This window comes from Hylobates moloch, unplaced genomic scaffold, assembly GCF_009828535.3.
Source record: "Hylobates moloch isolate HMO894 unplaced genomic scaffold, HMol_V3 SCAFFOLD_5, whole genome shotgun sequence".
NCBI classification, from domain to species: domain Eukaryota; kingdom Metazoa; phylum Chordata; class Mammalia; order Primates; family Hylobatidae; genus Hylobates; species Hylobates moloch.
The window spans coordinates 68,225,428-68,244,912 of NW_026652280.1; the positions used below are offsets into that span (position 1 = coordinate 68,225,428).

The 19,485-nt window shown below is 43.0% G+C and overlaps 1 protein-coding gene across 2 annotated transcripts in view; it reads left to right on the forward strand.

The window, feature by feature from the left end:
- Positions 1 to 14,766, forward strand: part of TWSG1 (twisted gastrulation BMP signaling modulator 1) — a 112,559-nt gene extending 97,793 nt beyond the window's left edge. The window contains exons 6-7 of one of the 2 annotated variants that reach the window (XM_058438656.1): positions 12,840 to 12,973; positions 14,411 to 14,764. In XM_058438656.1, the coding sequence (XP_058294639.1) occupies positions 12,840 to 12,955 (116 nt within the window). In that variant the 3' untranslated portion in view covers positions 12,956 to 12,973; positions 14,411 to 14,764. Of the gene's footprint in view, positions 1 to 12,839; positions 12,974 to 14,410 lie in introns of both variants that reach the window. The other variant, XM_058438657.1, reaches the window with a different exon arrangement.
- The last annotated feature ends 4,719 nt before the right edge of the window (positions 14,767 to 19,485 follow it).

Consider the following 19,485-nt stretch of genomic DNA (forward strand, 5'->3'; position numbering starts at 1 on the left):
GTTCTCGCTCTGTCACCTGGGCTGGAGTGCAGTGGCACCATCATAGCTCACTTTAGCTTCAAACTCCTAGGCTCAAGTCAGCCTCCCGCCTCAGCCTCCTGAGTAGCTGGGACTACAGGCATGTGCTACCATGCCTGGCTAATTCTCAATTTTCTTGAAGAGATTAGGTCTTGCTGCGTTGCCCAGGCTAATCTCGAATTCCTGGCCTTAAGCAATCGTCCTGCCTCAGCCTCCCAAAGTGCTGGGATTACAGGCATGAGCCACTGCACTGAGCCTTTTTTTTTTTTTTTTTTTATTAAAACAAAATTCTGGCCGGGCGCGGTGGCTCACACCTGTAATCCCAGCACTTTGGGAGGCTGAGGTGGGTGGATCACAAGGTCAGTCAGGAGTTTGAGACCAGCCTGGCCAACATAGCAAAACCCCGTCTCTACTAAAAATACAAAAAATTAGCCAGGTGTGGGGGGGGGACCTGTAATCCCAGCTACTCGGGAGGCTGAGGCAGGAGAATTGCTTGAACCTGGGAGGCAGAGGTTGCAGTGAGCCAAGATCACGCCATTGCACTCCAGCCCGGCAACAGTGTGAGACTCTGTCTCAAAAAAAAAAAAAAAAAAAAAATTCCATATTCTAAAAAGTAAACTTGGTCTACAAAGATGTTTTCATTTGTGATATTAGCAGGTCTCATATCAGTTATAAACTCCTTTGCCTCTGTTAGCCAGATTTCAACTGTGAGCAGATACTTTTTACCACTGTTGAGCTTTATAGAATTTCACAGCCAGTAAGACTAAGCTGATCTGGGTGCTTTCCTTATATTTCCTTATATATGTACGATATGGTTTGGATTTGTGTCCCTGCCTAAATCTCATGTCTAATTCTTTTTTTTTTTTTTTTTTTGAGATGGAGTCTCGCTCTGTCACCCAAGCTGGAGTGCAGTGGGGCAATCACAGCTCACTGCAACCTCTGCCTCCCTGGTTCAAGCAGTTCTCCTGCCTCAGCCTCCCAAGCAGCTGGGACTACAGGCACGTGCCACCATGCCTGGCTAAGTTTTGTATTTTTAGTGGAGACGCAGTTTCACCGTGTTGGCCAGGCTGGTCTTGATCTCCTGAACTCAAGTTATCCACCCGCCTCGGCCCTCCATAGTGCTGGGATTACAGGCGTGAGCCACTGCGGCCTAATTCTAATACCCAATGTTGGAGGAAGGGCCTGGTGGGAAGTGATTGGATCATGGGAGCAGACTTCCCCTTTGCTAGTGAGCGAGTTCTCTCGAGATCTGATTGGTTAAAAGTGTGTAGCACCTCCCCCTTCTCTCTCTTCCTCCTGCTCCAGCCATGTAATGCATGCTTGATTCCTCTTCACCTTCCACCATGATTTTAAGTTTCCTGAGGCCTCCCCAGCCATGCCTCCTATACAGCCTGCAGAACCATAAGCCAGTTAAACCTCTTTTCTCTATAAATTACCCAGTCTCCAGTAACAGTGCAAGAACGGACTAATACAATGTACTTATTTGAAGTGCTTCTGAAGACAAACTGCCTCTAAACTTCACTATCTGGGGCACAAACATCAGCAAGCCGGAGAATGCCCTTGGCCTGCTGCAGCTCCCTTGACATCGTCTTGCATTACTTCCTCCGGTGGCCTCACTTCAGAGACTATCCCTGGTCCATGAAAAGCAGAAGGCAAATGAAAATGTATACATAAATCCACGACTCATTTCAGCCAGCCAGGCATCTCTTTCCCTTTTATCATTACACAAGTAAAGCATGAATTCATGCTGATTGTAAAAAAATGCAGCAAGGCAGAAATACATGGGGCAAAAAGTGAAAGCCCCTTCATCACACCTTCTTTCTATCTCCTTCCCCTCCCAGACATCTCTCAGAGTATTTATAGATTCAACAGATGGAAGACCTCCCGCCCCAGCTCGGCTCCACCCCACCCCTGCACTCCTAGGAAGACCTCTCCTCCTCACTCCCCAAGAGCACAGATTTTATGCTGGAGAATTTCTAGAGTGGAAAAGGAGGCCCAGTTTTACAAACTAAAGGGGTCCCATAGATACCTCAGGAAGAGAGGGAAACCCAAGCACGAGTCTGTAGAGGGGGAGGGGGCAGCCTAGCGGCAGGCGGCCGGCGGGCAAGCAGAGAGGCTGCAGGCAGTCAGCTTTGGGGACAGTGAGGAGGCTGTGAGTTGCTCAGACAGAGGCGGGGGCACACAGAGGCCTCCCTCCCAGGGAACAGCTCCAGCATTAGGACCTATCTTTTGCAGCTCAGGAGCCGTTCTGAGTTAGCAAGGACGTGGACTCTTCTAAGCCTTCCTTTGTTTCTTTGTGTAACTGCCTTTGTCTGGGGAGCCCCGGGGGCTGCAGCGGTCAGGAGGAAGCAGGCCCAGCCTCAGCCAGGCCTGCATGGCGGAGGGGCAGCCCCACTCTCCGGAAACAGGGAGGGCCCAGCGCAGAGCAGCGTTCCCCAGCAGAGCACAGTGAGATGGGCCTGGGCCTGCCTTTGGGGTGGGAAGAAGCTGCCCTTAAAAAGGGGTTACAGGCCGGGCGCGGTGGCCCACACCTGTAATCACAGCACTTTGGGAGGCTGAGGCAGGCGGATCACTGAGGTCAGGAGTTCGAGACCAGCCTGGCCAACATGGTGAAACCCCCGTCTCTACGAAAAATACAAAAATTAGTTGGGAGTCGTGTCAGGAACCTGTAATCCCAGCTACTCGGGAGGCTGAGGCAGGAGGCTCGCTTGAACCCCAGAGGCAGAGGTTGCAGGGAGCCGAGATTGCACCACTGGACTCCAGCCTGGGCAACGGACTGAGACTCTGTCAAAAAAAAAAAAAAAAAAAAAATGGTGGGAGGGTTACATGTATACGGGGCGGGGTGTATTATGAAAGTTGCTGGTACCAAAACGGAGTCACCCAGGTCAAACTCTAAACTCCAGCAAAATGGAGTTGCCGGGAGGCCATGAGGAGGCCCTCACGCCCACATGCTCGCCACGGGACCCATCTCTAGGCGTTCCTGCACGTAGACCCGCATCAGGACTTGTTGCAAGGACTTCTGGAGGCTGCGGTATTCCAGATCCGCCACCAGCACGGGATAGTGACCTGGCAACGGCCGCCTCCACCAGCAAACAGACGCCAGCTCCTGCAGTGAGCTTCTGTGACCTGCCAGCCTTGTTTCAAAGCAGCGTGCATGGACTTCTCTTTGTCTTTTAAACCTTATGAGCCATCATAGCACACGCTTCCACGGATTGCAATCCCTTGCATAGTCCCAAATGAGCTCATTTGTTTCCGAGTCTGTCTCTCTTGAGTTTCCTCTTTAGGTTGATGGTATGATTTCTTTTTTTTTTTTAAACCATGTATACACACAGATATATAATTTTTAAAAACTGTAAATGGAATCCTGTTATTTTTCTGTGACTTGCTTTTTCCCTTAATAGACTACAGCATTTCACATTGCTAGATGTAGAGCCATCTTGGATTTTTTTAAAGGAAAGCTGCCTATCTTTTACAATTAGAAGGCTCAGCTGGGCGCGGTGGCTCACGCCTGTAATCCTAGCACTTTGGGAGGCCCAGGCGGGTGGGTCACTTGAGGCTAGGAATTGGAGACCAGCCTGGCTAACATGGTGAAACCCCATCTCTGCTAAAAATACAAAAATTAGTTGGGCGTGGTGGTGCACACCTGTAATCCCAGCTACTTGGGAGGCTAAGGCAGGAGAATCGCTTGAACCCGGGAGGCGGAGGTTGCAGTGAGCCAGGATTGTTCCACTACATTCCAGCCTGGGCAGCAGAGTGAGACCCTGTCTAAAAAAAAAAGAAGGCTGATGGCGGGCTGGGCGCGGTGGCTCACGCCTGTAATCCCAACACTTTGGGAGGCCAAGGCCAGCACTTCACATGAAGTCAGAGTTTGAGACCAGCCTGGCCAACATGGTGAAATCCTGTCTCTACTAAAAATACAAAAATTAGCCAGGCGTGGTGGCATTTCCCAGCTACTGGGGAGGCTGAGGCAGGAGAATCATTTGAACCTGGGGGGTGGAGATTGCAGTGAGCCAAGATCTCACCACTGCACCCCAGCCTGGGTGACAGAGTGAGCCTCCATCTTAAAATAAATAAATAAATAAAATAAGAGAAAGAAAAAAAGGCTCTTGGTGGTGCTCCTTTGTTTTCTGTGGCTGATTTAGGATTAAGAAGCAGTCTGTGTAAAGGATGGGGAGAGGGCTAGGGAGAGTGAGGCCTTGGATGAGGCCACTTGCCCAGACATGCGGTGACCTGGTGGAGCCTGCCTCTAAAACCCCCTTTGCTACTAACCAGCCCATGTCCTGGGGGAGCAACCTGCATGTCCTCAGCCCCTACATCTCTGCAAAGGAGAGATTAGGGAAAGTTGAGTGGAGATCCCCAAATTCCATCATTTTGAAAAATGCTTTTGTTTCATTTTAGTTTTCCATAGCACAAGCCTATTAAACTTTCAAAGAAGTGTTAATGATGTTAAATGGCCTTCCTCTTCCCTTTTATGTCATTTGCTCTCTTTTTTGAAGGAATCAAAGACAAACTTCAAATGCTGAGAATGTCATCTTCATCCAGTTTAATGCTTTTATATGTGTTGCCAAGAAAGAAATTCCCAGAAGCAAAAATGTCAAAATAATCTTTGTGAAAGACAAAACACGAAAAAAAAAAAACCCAAAAGCCTATTTCAGATGTCAATGGTCAGCAATATTCTTGAAAAATAATTATCACCTTTGAAAATTATGTTTCTTAAAATTAATTTCCCTAAGATCACAGTTGGGCTTTCCTTTCACAGAACTTTCAAACAACTTCTGATGTTAAAATAACCGGCAATTTGCTTTTCTCAGGGTGGCATTGAATTTCCTTAGTAGTTAGTTAGCTTTTATAAGTTAATAAAGTGTGACAACGCCATGAATGTTGGAGCAGGGTCAAAGGCAGGAAGCCCAGCAGATGTGTCTTTCGTGGTCCCGGCTCTGTTTTCCTGGCCACACAAGTGCCTTGGCTTGCCTCATGGATGGGAGACCCTGTGAGCCAGAGACTGAGTCAAGATTTGAATCTTTCTAAAGTTAGCACAGAGGGGATTTCACAAAGTGTAATTCTCTTGGAAAAAGGGCTGATGTCATTTTTAAATTGTGTGAAATTAAATCATGCTAACTTAAAGCTATTAGAACCTTAAATTATTCTGAGCCTTGAGAGGAATGTGGCTATGAGGCCTAAGTTACGTGCCATGCAGCTGCAACTTCTGCATTTTTTTCCTGTAAGTAATTAGGAAGACCAGGCAGCACCAGAGTAAGGGCCCCTCAGACCATTACCCCTCCTCACAGAGAAATCATCTTCCTTGGAATGTAGCAATCTGTAATCAATCAAATTGCTGTAATATATGCTCTGGTCTTGTATAAAAAATGTTATAATCCTGCTAAAACTTCTCTGTCTCTGCCTGTATAAGGGAGATATTAACTTCTCCACTTTATTTATTTATTTGTTTTAGATACAGGGTCTTGCTCTGTCACACAGGCTGGAGTGCAGTGGTGCCATCATAACTCACTATAACCTTGAACATGTGGGCTCAAGTGATCCTCCTGGTGCAGCCCCCTGAGTACCTGCTGAGACCACAGGCACATGCCACCATGCCTGGCTAAATTTTTTTGCTTTTTTTAGTAATGGGGTTTCACTATGTTGCCCAGGCTGGTCTCAAACTCTTCGCCTCGAGTGATCCTCCTGCCTTGGCCTCCCAAAGCCTTGGGATTACAGACATGAGCCACCATGCCCAGCCAACGTCTCTACTTTAAAATGCTGACCCTATTCATCTGGAGTCTGCATTTGCCGGGTGGCTATCCTCAAGCTTTGCACCAGAGTAAACGCTACACTTTAATCCTGTTTTCTGAATTTCATTATTTAAGATTGACTGTTGTAAAACTGAATTTCAAATTCTCCTCCCCACCATAGGGTGATAGAGCTATCCAGGGGAATGGCTCCTCCGGGGGAAAGGGAAAGCCTGAGAATTCTAGAGCAGGATTTCCCAGTCCTGAAGAGGGGGCTCCTGGTGAGTCCCGGGATGATTTCAAAGCAGTGACTTTGGCAATCAGGTTTATTGGAGCAGGGTTTTATTTACCCCAACTGAGGGGTAAAGAGGGTACACTTTGATAGAGAATAGAATGGTCATTGTTTCTATTCCAATTTTTTAAAGGCAAAGTCTCACTCTCTCCCCTAGGCTGGAGTGCAGTGGCACAATCATAGCTCACTGCAGCCCCAAACTCCTGGCATTAAGCAATCTTCCCACCTCAGCCTCCCTAGTGGCTGAGACTATAGGTGTACGCTGCTATGCCTGGCTAATTAAAATTTTTTTTTTTTTTTTTTTTTTTAGAGACAGGGTTTTGCTATGTTGCCCAGGCTGGCCTCAAACTCCTGGCCTCAACTGGTCCTCCCACATTAGCCTCCCAAAGCACTGGGTTTACAGGCATGAACCATTGCACCTAGCCCCAACTGTTAAAAATAATGCAGTAACTACGTTAAAAAAAATTTCCCAGCACTTTAGGAGGCCAAGGTGGGAGAATCACAAGGTCAGGAGTTCAAGACTAGCCTGCCCAACATAGTGAAACCCTGTCTCTACTAAAAAATACAAAAAAAAAAAAATTAGGCAGCCATGGTGGCGGGCCCCCATAATCCCAGCTACTTGGGAGGCTGAGGCAGGAGAATTGCTTGAACCCACGAGGCGGAGGTTGCAGTGTGCCAAGATCATGCTATTGCACTCCAGCCTGGGCAACAGTGCGACTAGACTCCATCTAAAAAAAAAAAAAAACTTCAGCCTTAAAACAGAAAGTTTGAGAGCCACCAAATGCTTATCCAATAATTGGATCAGATGAAGCAGCTCAAATATTAGTTACTCCTATTAGTGGGCTTATTTGGTGGGTGGACTATTACATACTTCTTCATTGTTTTACCCTTAATTTTATAAGGTTTAATTTATATAAAACTACTGCTCCCAGCCTGGGGAACATGGTGAAACCCCATCTCTACAAAAAATAGAGAAATTAGCTGGGCATGGTGGTGCACACCTGTAGTCCCAGCTACTTGGGAGGCTGAGGTAGAGGATCATCTGAGCCCAGGGAGGTGGAGGCTGCAATGAGTCATGATCACACCATTGCACTCCAGGCTGGGTGACAGAGTAAGACCCTGTCTCAAAATAAACAAAAAACAACAGCAAAACCCTACTGCTCAAAGTGGGAAGCAGAGTGAAAAGGCAACCCACCAAATAGGAAAATATATTTTCAAGTCATGTATCTGCTATAGGATGAACATCTAGAATATATAAAGAACTCCTACAACTCAATGACAAAAACAAAAGCCCCAAACAACCCAATTTAAAAATGGTCAAAGGACTTGAATAGACCTTTCTCCAAAGAAGATATACAAATGGCCAATAAACGCCAGGCACAGTGGCTCACACTTATAATTCCAGCACTTTGGGAGGCTGAGGTGGGTGGATTACTTGAGGTCAGGGGTTCAAGACCAACCTGGCCAACATGATGAAACCCCATCTCTACTAGAAACACAAAAATTAGCTGGGATCTACTAGAAACACAAAAATTAGCTGGGAGTGGTGGTGGACACCTGTAATCCCAGCTACTCGGGAGGCTGAGGCATGAGAATGGCTGGAACCCAGGAGGTGGAGGTTGCAGTGAGCTGAGATCATGCCGGTATACTCTAGCCTGGGCAACAGAGCGAGACTCTCAAAAACAAAACAAAACAAAACCAAAAAACAAATGGCCAATAAGCACAGGACTCATCATTAGGGAAATGCAAAGTGAAACCAAATTAGATACTGCTCCACACTCATTAGGATGACTATCCTTTAAAAAAATACAGAAAATAACAAGTGTTGGTGAGGATGTGGAGAGTTGGAACCCTTGTGCACTGTTGGTGGAAATGTAAAGTGGTGCAGCCACTATGGGAGACAAGATGTTGGTTGCTCGAAAAAGTCAAACAGTCGGGACACAGTGGCTCACACCTGTAATCCCAGGACTTTGGGAGGCCGAGGCAGGCAGATCACCTGAGGTCAGGAGTTTGAGACCAGCCTGGCCAACAAGGCAAAACCCCATCTGTACTAAAAATACAAAATTAGCCGGGCATGGTGGTGCATGCCTGTAGACCCAGCTACTCAGAAGGCTGAGGCAGGAGAATCACCTGAACTGGGAGGCAGAGGTTGCAGTGAGCCAAGATCGCTCCATTGCACTCCAGCCTGGGTGACAAGAGTGAAATTCCGTCTCAAAAAAGAAAGTCAAACATAGAATTACCATATGATCCAGCAGTTCCACTTCTGGGTATATACCCAAAATAATTTAAAGCAGAAACTCAAACAGATATTTATGCACCAATGTTCACAGCAGCATTATTCACAATAGCCAAAAGGTGGAAATAACCCAAACGTTCATTGATGAATGGATAAATAAAAAGTAGTATGTACATATCATGAAATAGTCTTTAAAAGGAATGAAATTCTGGCCGGGCGCGGTGGCTCACGCTTGTAATCCCAGCACTTTGGGAGGCCGAGGCGGGCGGATCACGAGGTCAGGAGATCGAGACCACGGTGAAACCCCGTCTCTACTAAAAATACAAAAAAAAAATTAGCTGGGCGTGGTGGCGGGCGCCTGTAGTCCCAGCTACTGGGAGAGGCTGAGGCAGGAGAATGGCGTGAACCCGGGAGGCGGAGCTTGCAGTGAGCCGAGATTGCGCCACTGCACTCCAGCCTGGGTGACAGAGCGAGACTCCGTCTCAAAAAAAAAAAAAGGAATGAAATTCTGACATGTTACAACATAAATGAAACTTGAATTATGCTAGGTGAAATAAGCCAGATACAAAAAAAATATATTGTATGATTCCACTTACATTGGATACCTACAGTAGTCAAATTTGTAGACACAGAAAGTAGAGGCGTGGTCATGGGAGTAAGGCAGGGGCAGTGGAAGTTATTTAATGGGTGCAGAGTTTCAGCTGGGGAAGATAAAAAAGTTCTGGCAATGTCTGGTGGTGATGGTAGCACAACAATGTGAATGTACTTAATGCCACTATCTGTATGCTTAAAAATGGCTAAAATGGCAAATTTTATGTTACATATATTTGACCACAATTTTTAAAAAGTAGGGAAACATAAGGAATGCTTTGTTCAATCACAAACAATTTAACAAGGAACACAAAAATGATAATTTTTCAAGTTCCTGTCAAGATATTTTCCACTAGATCTATACCATATAGTTATCTGGTCACAATTCTTACATAGCATATCAAACTATCTCTGGTTCTTCAAACATCGATGTTAAAAGAGAAAATACTACATAGTAAAAAAAAAAATTCAGTTTGGCTTTTTACTTACAAAGAAAAGAAGATCTGTACTCACAATGTGTGATTTCTGAACAAATGAAAACCAATAGCACCAATAGCAGTTTGAGATCTTCTCTAGCTCCTCATTTAGAAACAAAACTGAAAAATTACAAAAATAAGCCAACCAGGTTTTTTAAAACCAAAAATTGCAAGCATTTGAAATAGCTGCTTTGGTCTATTTTTGATGCCATCATGCAAATACATTTCCATCTAAATTTTCTCTCATTTAAACAAATTTTTATCAACACGATATATGTAAATTACTTAAAAAAAGAGTACAGCTTAAAGTCAGCTGATGAGCAATGAAAAAAATAAAAAGTAAAAAAATCAGAGTATAGCAGGGTTTGTGATGAAAAGTCCTTCCCACCCTAGGCCTACCCTCATAGGCGATCATTTTTCTATACTTTGTTCTCTTGATAATTACCTTCAGGATTCTAAATATTATATTTCCATACCACTATTTTTAGATTAGATGGATAACATCTAACAAGTCCCTGCTCTAAAAGATGAGGATTTAACCCATACTATTGCCTTTCTTCTCTCAATTTTTATTGTTATTTTTCTTATGTCTTTTTCTTTTTTTTAACCTTTGTAACTTGAAATGAAACACTTAAGCTTCTATTTCATGATCCATTAACTTTATACAACATTCCTTGCCTCTCCAGGATATAAGATTCTTCTGCAACTATCACCTCTCAACTTAGGTTCCAGTATTAAGTCTTCTGTGAATTGTCTATTGGTCGACTTTTTAAAGTTGAAAACCATTAAGTAGCATGCACATTATTATAATATGTAGGTATTATTAATCACAGAGCTTTTAAAAAATATGCTAAGATTCTGTTTCCTCCTCTACGTGGTCAATGTCAGCACTCCAGTGTCAACTGAAAGAAGTTCTAGAATCATGGGCAAAAAATATCCTTTTCTAAAACACTATCAATTGCTCAAAATGTTACAATTACATTTTAGCATGTTTCATGTTTGAATCAAGACTATCCTGTACAACCTTCTGTTTTTCTTGGCATTTCTAAGTGCCTTTTGCTTTTTTTTTTTTTTTTGGTCGTTGTTTGTTTTGTTTTTGTTTTTGAAATGGAGATGGAGTCTCACTCTGGTACCTAGGATGGAGTACAATGGCACGATCTCGGCTAACTACAGACTTTGCCTCCCAGGTTCAAGTAATTCTCCTGCCTCAGCCTCCCGAGTAGCTGAGACTACGGGCATGCACCACCACACCTGAGTATTTTTGTATTTTTAGTAAAGATGAGAGGAGGGGGTCTCACCATGTTGGTCATGCTGGTCTCCAAACTCCTGACCTCAAGTGATCCACTGGCCTCAGCTTCCCAAAGTGCTGGGATTACAGGCGTGAGCCTCCACACTTAGCCTCTAAGTGCCTTTCTTTTATCTAATCTGAAAAAGAAGCATGTTTTCTTCTTAATAGGCTTCTAGGTCAGTTTAAATCTTTGTTGTATCCCATATCTTCCTTTCTCTTGGCTGTCCACATATTTCACTAAAATATATATCCTCAAAATCTTCCTAAAAAGGAATGTGTGGGAGCTATACTTTCTAAGTTCTTGGATGTGTACAAATATCCTAATTTTGCTTTCTCATTCAATTGATAGTTTGGCCATATATGGCATTTTAAATTGAAAATAATTTCAAATTGATATGTTAGAAAACCCTGACTTATCACTTTTTCCTACAAAATCAGTTTGTTTGTTTGTCTACCGTAGCATTTTCCTTTTTGCAGTTTATTTTCTTGTAAATCTGGGGGTCCTTAATTGCTCATATTTACTGTCTAGCCAACTACTATGTCTCAAGGCTATCCTTCATTAAAGGTTGCTATGTTGGTAGCAGAGACATTTTGGTGGTCAAGTCGTTTTTCCATTGATAAGGTTCTCTGACAGAAAAGATTATCTTATATCTAGTGTACTAGTAGCTTTGCAATCAGGGACCTTACCCCTGACTTTTTGCCACTGCATGTCACAACATTCTGTAGCTAGTAAAGTAACAAACTCATTAATGCATCAAAAGTCCCAGAAATTGCTAAGATAACTAAAACAGTATTTCATGAGGATATAAATTTCATTCAATAATAAGATAAATGGCCGGGTGTGGTGGCTCACACCCGTAATCCCAGCACTTTTGGAGGCCGAGGCAGGCAGATCACCTGAGGTCAGGAGTTTGAGACCAGCCTGACCAACATGGCAAAACCCCGTCTCTACTAAAAATACAAAAATTAGCCAGGGGTGGTGGCATGCACCTGTAGTCCCAGCTACTCGGGAGGCTGAGGCAGGAGAATCGTTTGAATCCGGGAGGCGGAGGTTACAGTGAGCAGAGATTGCACCACTGCACTCCAGCCTGGGCGACTCTGTCTCAAAAAAAAAAAAAAAGTAATAATAATAATAAGATAAATATAATAGCTGAGAAGCCTGCTATTTCAAAATGGCAAATGAATTATTGTTTTCAAGATACAGGTTTTAAAGGGACAAATGAGAAAATGTATATTAAGCAACTTTTTAAAAATAAACAGGAAAGCAGTATAAAATGACAGAAAAACTTTATATTGGCATTGTATCTTTTATCTTTTGTATCTAGATCAACTTCCAGATAAGCAAATTTGTCTGTATACTTGATATTTATTAAAGTATAGATTTTTAAATATTAGCCTATTAAATATTTCATGATTTTAGATATTTCCAATGTCAAACTTTCAAAAGTACATGTTTAACTCCTAATCATTCTTCAATTGTTTGCATATCTTTTTTTGTTTCTAATGTTGTTTACAAATGAACAAATTCTTTAGTTAGAAATGCTAGTTTAAGCCAGACATGGTGGCATGTGCCTTATAGCCTTAGCTACTCAGGAGGCTGAGGCAGGAGGATTGCTTGAGCTCAGGAGGTTGAGGCTGAAGTAAGCTGCTGATTGAGCCATTGCACTTCAGCCTGTGTGACGGAGTGAGACCCTATGTCTCCCCCACCAAAAAAAAAAAGAAAGAAAAAAGAAGAAGAAAGAAAGAGAGAGAGAGAAAGAAGGAAAGAAATGCTAGTTTAGGTGAGAGATTCGATTATATATTATAATTAGACAAGAATCAACAAAGTAATGACTACTTAATTTGTTCTTAATTAAGCTTTTTTTCATTCTTAGTCTTCCTAGAGCATGACTATTCAAATCAGGCTACACTAATCAGTCTAATCAGACTAATTAAAATATCTTATTCTAAAGGATCAAAACATAACAAACACAGCTAGATAACATCACATTGTTATGTTTTTCTTGCCTAACTAATTTTAACCAAAGAACATGGCATATAGCAGTTGTTAAATTTTAAAAGTCAAATTTGGGCCTATAATAATGGGTTTATGAAATATAAAATAACTGAAATTATAAAATAGCTATTAAAATGTTTTTTGTGTCATTATACTTAATTTCTGTCTTATACAGGCATACCTCATTTTATTGTTTTGCTTTATTACCCTTCACAGGTACTGCATTTTTTACAAATTGGAGGTTTGTGGCAACCCTGCATAAATCAAATCTATCAGCACCATTTTTCCAACAACATATGCTCACTTCTCATCTCTGTGTCAGCATTTTTTAGCAATATTTTAAAATTAAGGTATGTACATTTTTTAGACATGATGTTATCGCACACTTAGTAGACTACAGTGTAGTGTAAACATAACTTTTAAAAGGTTTTTTAGGTTAACTTTATTTTTTCAATTGAATAATAATTGTACATATTTATGGGATACATAGTGATTTGTTGATACATGTAATGGTAGTGCTCAGATTAGGGTAATTAGAAGATCCATCACCTCAAACATTTATCATTTTTTTTATGTTGGGAACCTTCAATATCCTCCTTCTAGCTGTTTGAAACTATGTATTATTTGTAACTACAGTCATACTACAGTGGTATGGAACACTAAAACTCATTCCTCCTATCTCGCTGTAATTTTGTATACTTCAACAAATCTCCCTTTATCCCCCTTTCCCCATACCATTCTCAGCCTCTAGTATCCTCTGTTCTATTTTTTACTTCTATGAAATAAAAAAAATTTTTTTTAATAGAGACAGGATTCTTGCTATGATACCCAGGCTGGTCTTGAACTCCTGGACTCAAAGGATCCTCTTGCCTCAGGGTCCCAAAGTGCTGGTATTACAGGCATGAGCCACTGTGCCCAATCAAGATCAATTTTTTCTAGCTCCCACATATGAGTGAGAGCATGTGGTGTTTAACCTTCTGTTCCTGGCTTATTTCACTTAACATAATGTCCTCCAGTTCCATCCACGTTGCCATAAATGACAGGATTTCACGCTTTTTTATGGCTGAATAGCATTCCATTGTGTAGATACACCACATTTTCTTTATGCATTCATCTGTTGTTGGACACCTAGTTTGATTCCACATCCAGGTTATTATGATTACTGCGGCAATAAACACAGGTGCACAGATGTCTCTTTGATATACTGACTTCCTTTCCTTTGGGTAAATGGGTAGCAGTGGGATTGGTGGGTATGGGTAATTCTATTTGTAGTTTTCTGAGGAAGTTCCATACTGTTCTCCATTGTGGCTGCACTAATAACTGGGGAATCTGTTATTATTAATTGCACTAATAACTGGGGAAGATGGGAGTCTTTCTACCTCTCTGGCAAATTTTCTCTATGCTTGGAATTATTTCAAAATGAATCATTAAAAATAATTTTAAAAGGAGAACATGGCAGGAGAAAGTCAGAGACAGTGAGTATAGAAAACGGAGTTTTGCTATAATGAGGAGAGTTGAGAAGAGTTTAATCAGTCTCAGCCTTCAATCTGTTTCCGCTGACACCGCGTGCATCCAAGAGGAGCTCCCCCAATAAAACTCAGCCCCAAACAGATCTGCGAGCTAATGAAACCACTGTGTTTTGGGGTAGGTTGTTAGTAGCAATAGTGACTGGAGCAGAGCTCTCTGGGTTTTCTTTTATGAATCTTATACAAGCAGACCTCATTTTATTTTGCTTCACTTTGCTTTGAACAAACCTTCAACTTTTGTTGTTTATCTGTGCTTCACAGATATTGCCATCTTTTGCAAATTGAAGGTTTGCGGAAACGCTGCATGGAGGAAGTGTATCGGCGCCATTTTTCCAACAGCATGTGCTCACTTTGTGTCTCTTTTCACATTCCCCTAAAGAGGGAAACAGCACAGGACTGGGCAGTGCAATGCTTCCATAGTGCACCTCATTGCATGGACCTTCCCCTGAGGCTGGTGGGCAAGCCAGCGCCAAGCAACCCACTCTGTGATCAGCCCATCCCCCATGGGAGCCTTGTCCCTTGGTGGCAAGTGTTTCCATAGTGCTATAGAATGGATAGTTGTCCCCTTGAAATCTCATGTTGAAATTTGATCCCCCAGGTTGGAGGTGAGGCCTGGTAGGAGGCGTTTGGAATCCAGGGGCAGATCCCTCATGAATGGCTTGGTGCCAGTCTCTGAAAAGTGAGTTCTCACTCTTAGTTCCAGAGAGAACTGACTGTGAAAGAGCCCGGCACCTCCCTCCCTCTCTTTTGCCTTTCTCTCTCCTGCTCCCCTTCACTTTCTGCCATGAGTGGAAGCTTTCTGGGGCCCTCACCAGAAGCAGATGCCAGCATAACGCTTCTTGGACAGCCTGTACAACTGTAAGCCAAATAAACCTATTTTCTATATAAATTACCCAGCCTCAGGTGATTATTTTATTGCAATGCAAAATGGACTAAGATACATAGCCTCTAGCTGTCCAAGCCATGCTTTTCTTATCTAAACATGCAAAGAAACGAGTAGCTCCCTGCAGTCATAACCACTCATTATAAACCTCCAAAACCGCAGCCCTCACTGGTGACTTTTCAGCCACTGCACACCCAAAGGTCATGTTCTCTCATAGCACAAAGGCATCCCTGGTACTCCCAAAGCTAAAGAGACCAGAGAACTCACTTGTAAGAAACAACAAATCTTTCTGAGTTCCTCTTCAAAGGGTTTAGCCTGTTAACTTCCTTATCCTTTGTTCTCAAACTCAACTTCTTGTCTTCCTTGCCCCTACTTACCGTAAACAGCCTTCCCCTTCACATCAGCTCTAATCAATAACTCACATCTGTTCCCTTGGTTACCTGTACCCATTGTTCCCCCACAACTGCACATCTCACACGATCCACCTCTGTACTTCACGTCCCCCTCCCCTGCTACATTTAGGAAAATATGCACAAGTAGCCAATCAGGTCAGCTCAGATTGTGCGGTCCGACCCCAGCCCATGTGGGAGTGGCACAGAGATAGGGACTGCGTTAAGGATAAAAATCTCCCAGTGTCCTTTGTTCTGTGTGCACTTGTGATCTTGACTGACGTGAGTGACACCCTTCTGCAGAGGTAAATTGCCTTGCTGAAAGGATTAAACTTTTGCCTGAGTGCTGGTTTTACTTTGCAGCACCAAGCATTTATTCCTGGAGTATTTTATATCCAACATCACTACAAAAGAGAACAGAGCTCTAGACCCAAAAGAAACCTCCCCTTGACTCTTGGGACCCCATATGGAAGGCAGAAGACCCCCAAAAGGGGGTGTGTGACACCTTTTTCTATGTTCTTAAGGGGTCTCAGGGTTGCTAGAAGTCTCGTCTAGATTCTTCATGTGGTCTTGAAGATAGCAAATGAAGGAGGAGCAGGAGTGGAAGGAAATTAAAAACTAAGTCTTAGAGGAGCCAAACTGGGGCAATTTCAAACTTTCCAAAAGGCAAAAATCATACCAACAAGAAACGCACCACACAGAGGGACCAAACATACAAATGTTTTTAAAAGAGGGGATGCTCAGTCAACTGAAAACAAATTCTCAGATACAGGATGCAAAAAGAAAGAAAGCCGGGTGTGGTGGCTCACACCTGTAATCCCAACACTTTGGAAGGCTGAGGCAGATGTACCACTGCTTGAGCCTCGGAGTTTGAGACCAGCCTGAGCAACATAATGAGACTTCGTCTTTACAAAAAGTTTTAAAAAGTAGCCGGGTGTGGTGGTATGCACCTGTAGTGCCAAATACAATGGGAGGCTGAGGTGGGAGGATTTCCCGAGCCCAGAGGTCAGGGCTGCAGAGAACCACGATAGTGACATTCTACTCCAGCCTGGGCAACAGAGTAAGACTGTGTCTCAAAAAAATAAGAAATAAAAAAAATCAGCTTTTTCCCCCCACACACACAACACAACCATAATAGCAGCTTTTAATTAAGCTGAGTTCTGACCACAGAGTTCATTAATTAATTAATTTTTAAAATTTCTCGTTTTAAAGACAGGGTCTTGCTCTGTTGCCCAGGCTGGAGTGCAGTGGCATAATCACAGCTCACTGCAGCCCCAAACTCCTGGGCTCAAGCAATCCTCCCTCCTTGGCCTCCTAGAGTGCTGGGATTACAGGTGACAGCCACCGTGCCTGGCTTCCTCTTCAAGTTCTTTTACTTTTGCTTCTGCTGCTAGCTGGGCTTCCGTTCTGTTCACGTTCTGTTCACGGAGGTGGCCGCCCCCCTGCAGGCCTGTTTGCCCCTTTCTGCCTTCCCTTGCTGCAGTGGGGTAGGAGGTTCTCGGCTAAAGGTCATTCTAAGCCTGCCAGCATTTGGGGAGCATTCCTGTACTTACACCATGGTCCACAAGCATCTAAAACATGAGCCGCACCGTTCCACACAGATGTGGCACCACCCTGGGGTCTCCCCCAAGGATGCTTCGGTGGCTTTACTCATTTCTTGGTCTCAGTTCCTGGCTAGTTCACCAAATGTTCTGCAGTAAGCCAGGCTGTGCAAACCTACTCCCAAAGACTGAGGGAGCTGAAAGGCCAAAGAAAGAGGCTGACGATTCTAGTTTCTCAGAAAGAAACATAGGGACTTACAAACAGAATCCATGTCTCAGGCAGCTGCAATATGGTGGAACCCTGCAACAGCCCTCCAGGAAAAAATTTTGTATATATATACACAATATATACATATATACAAATTTATATATTATATATATATATATATACACACACACAAATATGTATATACTATATATAAATATATAAATAGGCTGGGCGCAGTGGCTCACGCTTGTAATCCCAGCACTTTGGGAGGCCAAGGCGGGCGGATCACGAGGTCAGGAGATCGAGACCACGGTGAAACCCCCTCTCTACTAAAAATACAAAAAATTAGCCGGGCGTGGTGGCGGGCGCCTATAGTCCCAGCTACTCGGAGAGGCTGAGGCAGGAGAATGGCGTGAACCTGGGAGGCGGAGCTTGCAGTGAGCCGAGATTGTGCCACTGCACTCCAGCCTGGGCGACAGAGCAAGACTCCGTCTCAAAAAAAAAAATAAATATATATATATGTATATATATTTATATATACATATATATAATATGGCAAATAAAAGCCAATTCAATCTTTAAGCTAAGTTATTGTAATTTGTCTTCTGACAGCTCTAAAGTGGAAACAATACAGTATATTATATATATTATATATTTTTTATATTTTTTAAATAGCTATTTTATATATATATAATACATATTTTAAATATCTATTTTAAGATAGAGTCTCGCTCTATCTCCCAGTCTGGAGTGCAGTGACATGATCATGCCTCACTGAAGTCTTGGTTTCCCAGGCTCAAGTGATCCTCCCACCTCAGCCTCCCAGGTTGTTATTAATTGATAACAGGTATGAGCCACTGCCACAAGTTTTTTCGGTAAAACGTGTAGTTAGTCACACCTCAGACTTTTTGTGAAACCTATGACCACTGGAAAGGTCCAATAAACATCTCTATGAGGGGTTATCTATGCCTGAGACAGATTCTCGCTCTGTAGCCCAGGCTAGAGTACAGTGGTGTGATCGTAGCTCACAGCTCACTGTAACCTTGAATTCCTGGCTTAAGCAATCCTCTCACCCCAGCCTTCCAAGTAGCTAGGACTACTCTTAGGATCTTACCCAAGAGGAATAAAAACAGATGTTCACAAAAAGATTTGTACAAGAATGTTCTGTCAGGAGACAATTCTCTATAGGTCTCTGGTGTTTTACACATCTTGTGAGCAGAAGTCCTGGCTGCCTTTTTCTGAGGTATCTGTATGTTTGCACAGAGAACAGCCCTGGAAGACAACAATAATGTTGCCCTCCAGGGCAATTATAAAAGATTAGGAATTATTACGCTTAGGGTTCCTCTCTTAATATGCATGCATAACTGCATGCAGATGTCACTTGGCTCTCTCCATGTTACCCTGTGGAAACTGGAGCTTAGAGGGAACTCTCACAAATTCCGATAACTGTGGCCACTGCTATTGCTGTGAGCAAGAAAACTGTCACTCACTCAGGAGTCTTGTGTTATCTGCCAGCATCCATGAAATTGCAGCAGGCTGATTTGTAATCTTGCAAATAGGATAACATTCAGACTCTGCATAGTTCTTGACATGTTTGTAGCAGCTTCTTTCCTAATTGTCCTGTTAAACAAGGTTTATGGGAGGCCATTGTTTTGGACTAGCCTCCTGCACTGGGCCCCAGGAAACTAGATCAAACCAGAATGAAGTCACTTGTACTAACTGCCACATAATCAAACTGAACATTGATATGGGCGAGTTTTCCTAAAAATCAGGAGATTCCAGTCAACTTGAGTCAGTATAATACGGAATTTACCTCTGTTTAGTACTACAAGGAAAGTAACTGAAAAGACCCAGCTGCTTTTTTTCTTTGCTTCTGCCTTCTTTAGCCCTTTCCTGCCTATAAAGCCAGTGCCTCCACTCAGCTCATTGAAACACTCATTCCACTTTATAGAATGAGGTGCTGCCTGATTCCAGGATGGCAAATAAAAGCTAATTCAATCTTTAAACTAAGTTATTGTAATTTTGTCTTCTGACAGCCCTAAAGTGGAAACAACACAAATGTCCATCAACTGGAGAAGAGATCAAATGAGTTGTGCCATACTTAAATGATGTAATACCACTCAGCCATAAAAAGGAATGAACTATGGAGACCAACCTGGGCAACATGGTGAAACCTTGTTTCCAAAAATAAACAAAAATTAGCCAGGCATGGTGGCACATGCCTGTAGTCCCAGTTACTCAAGGGGCTGAGGTTGGAGGATCACCTGAGCCTGGGGAGGTCGAGGCTGCAGTGAGCCGTGATCACGCCACAGCAC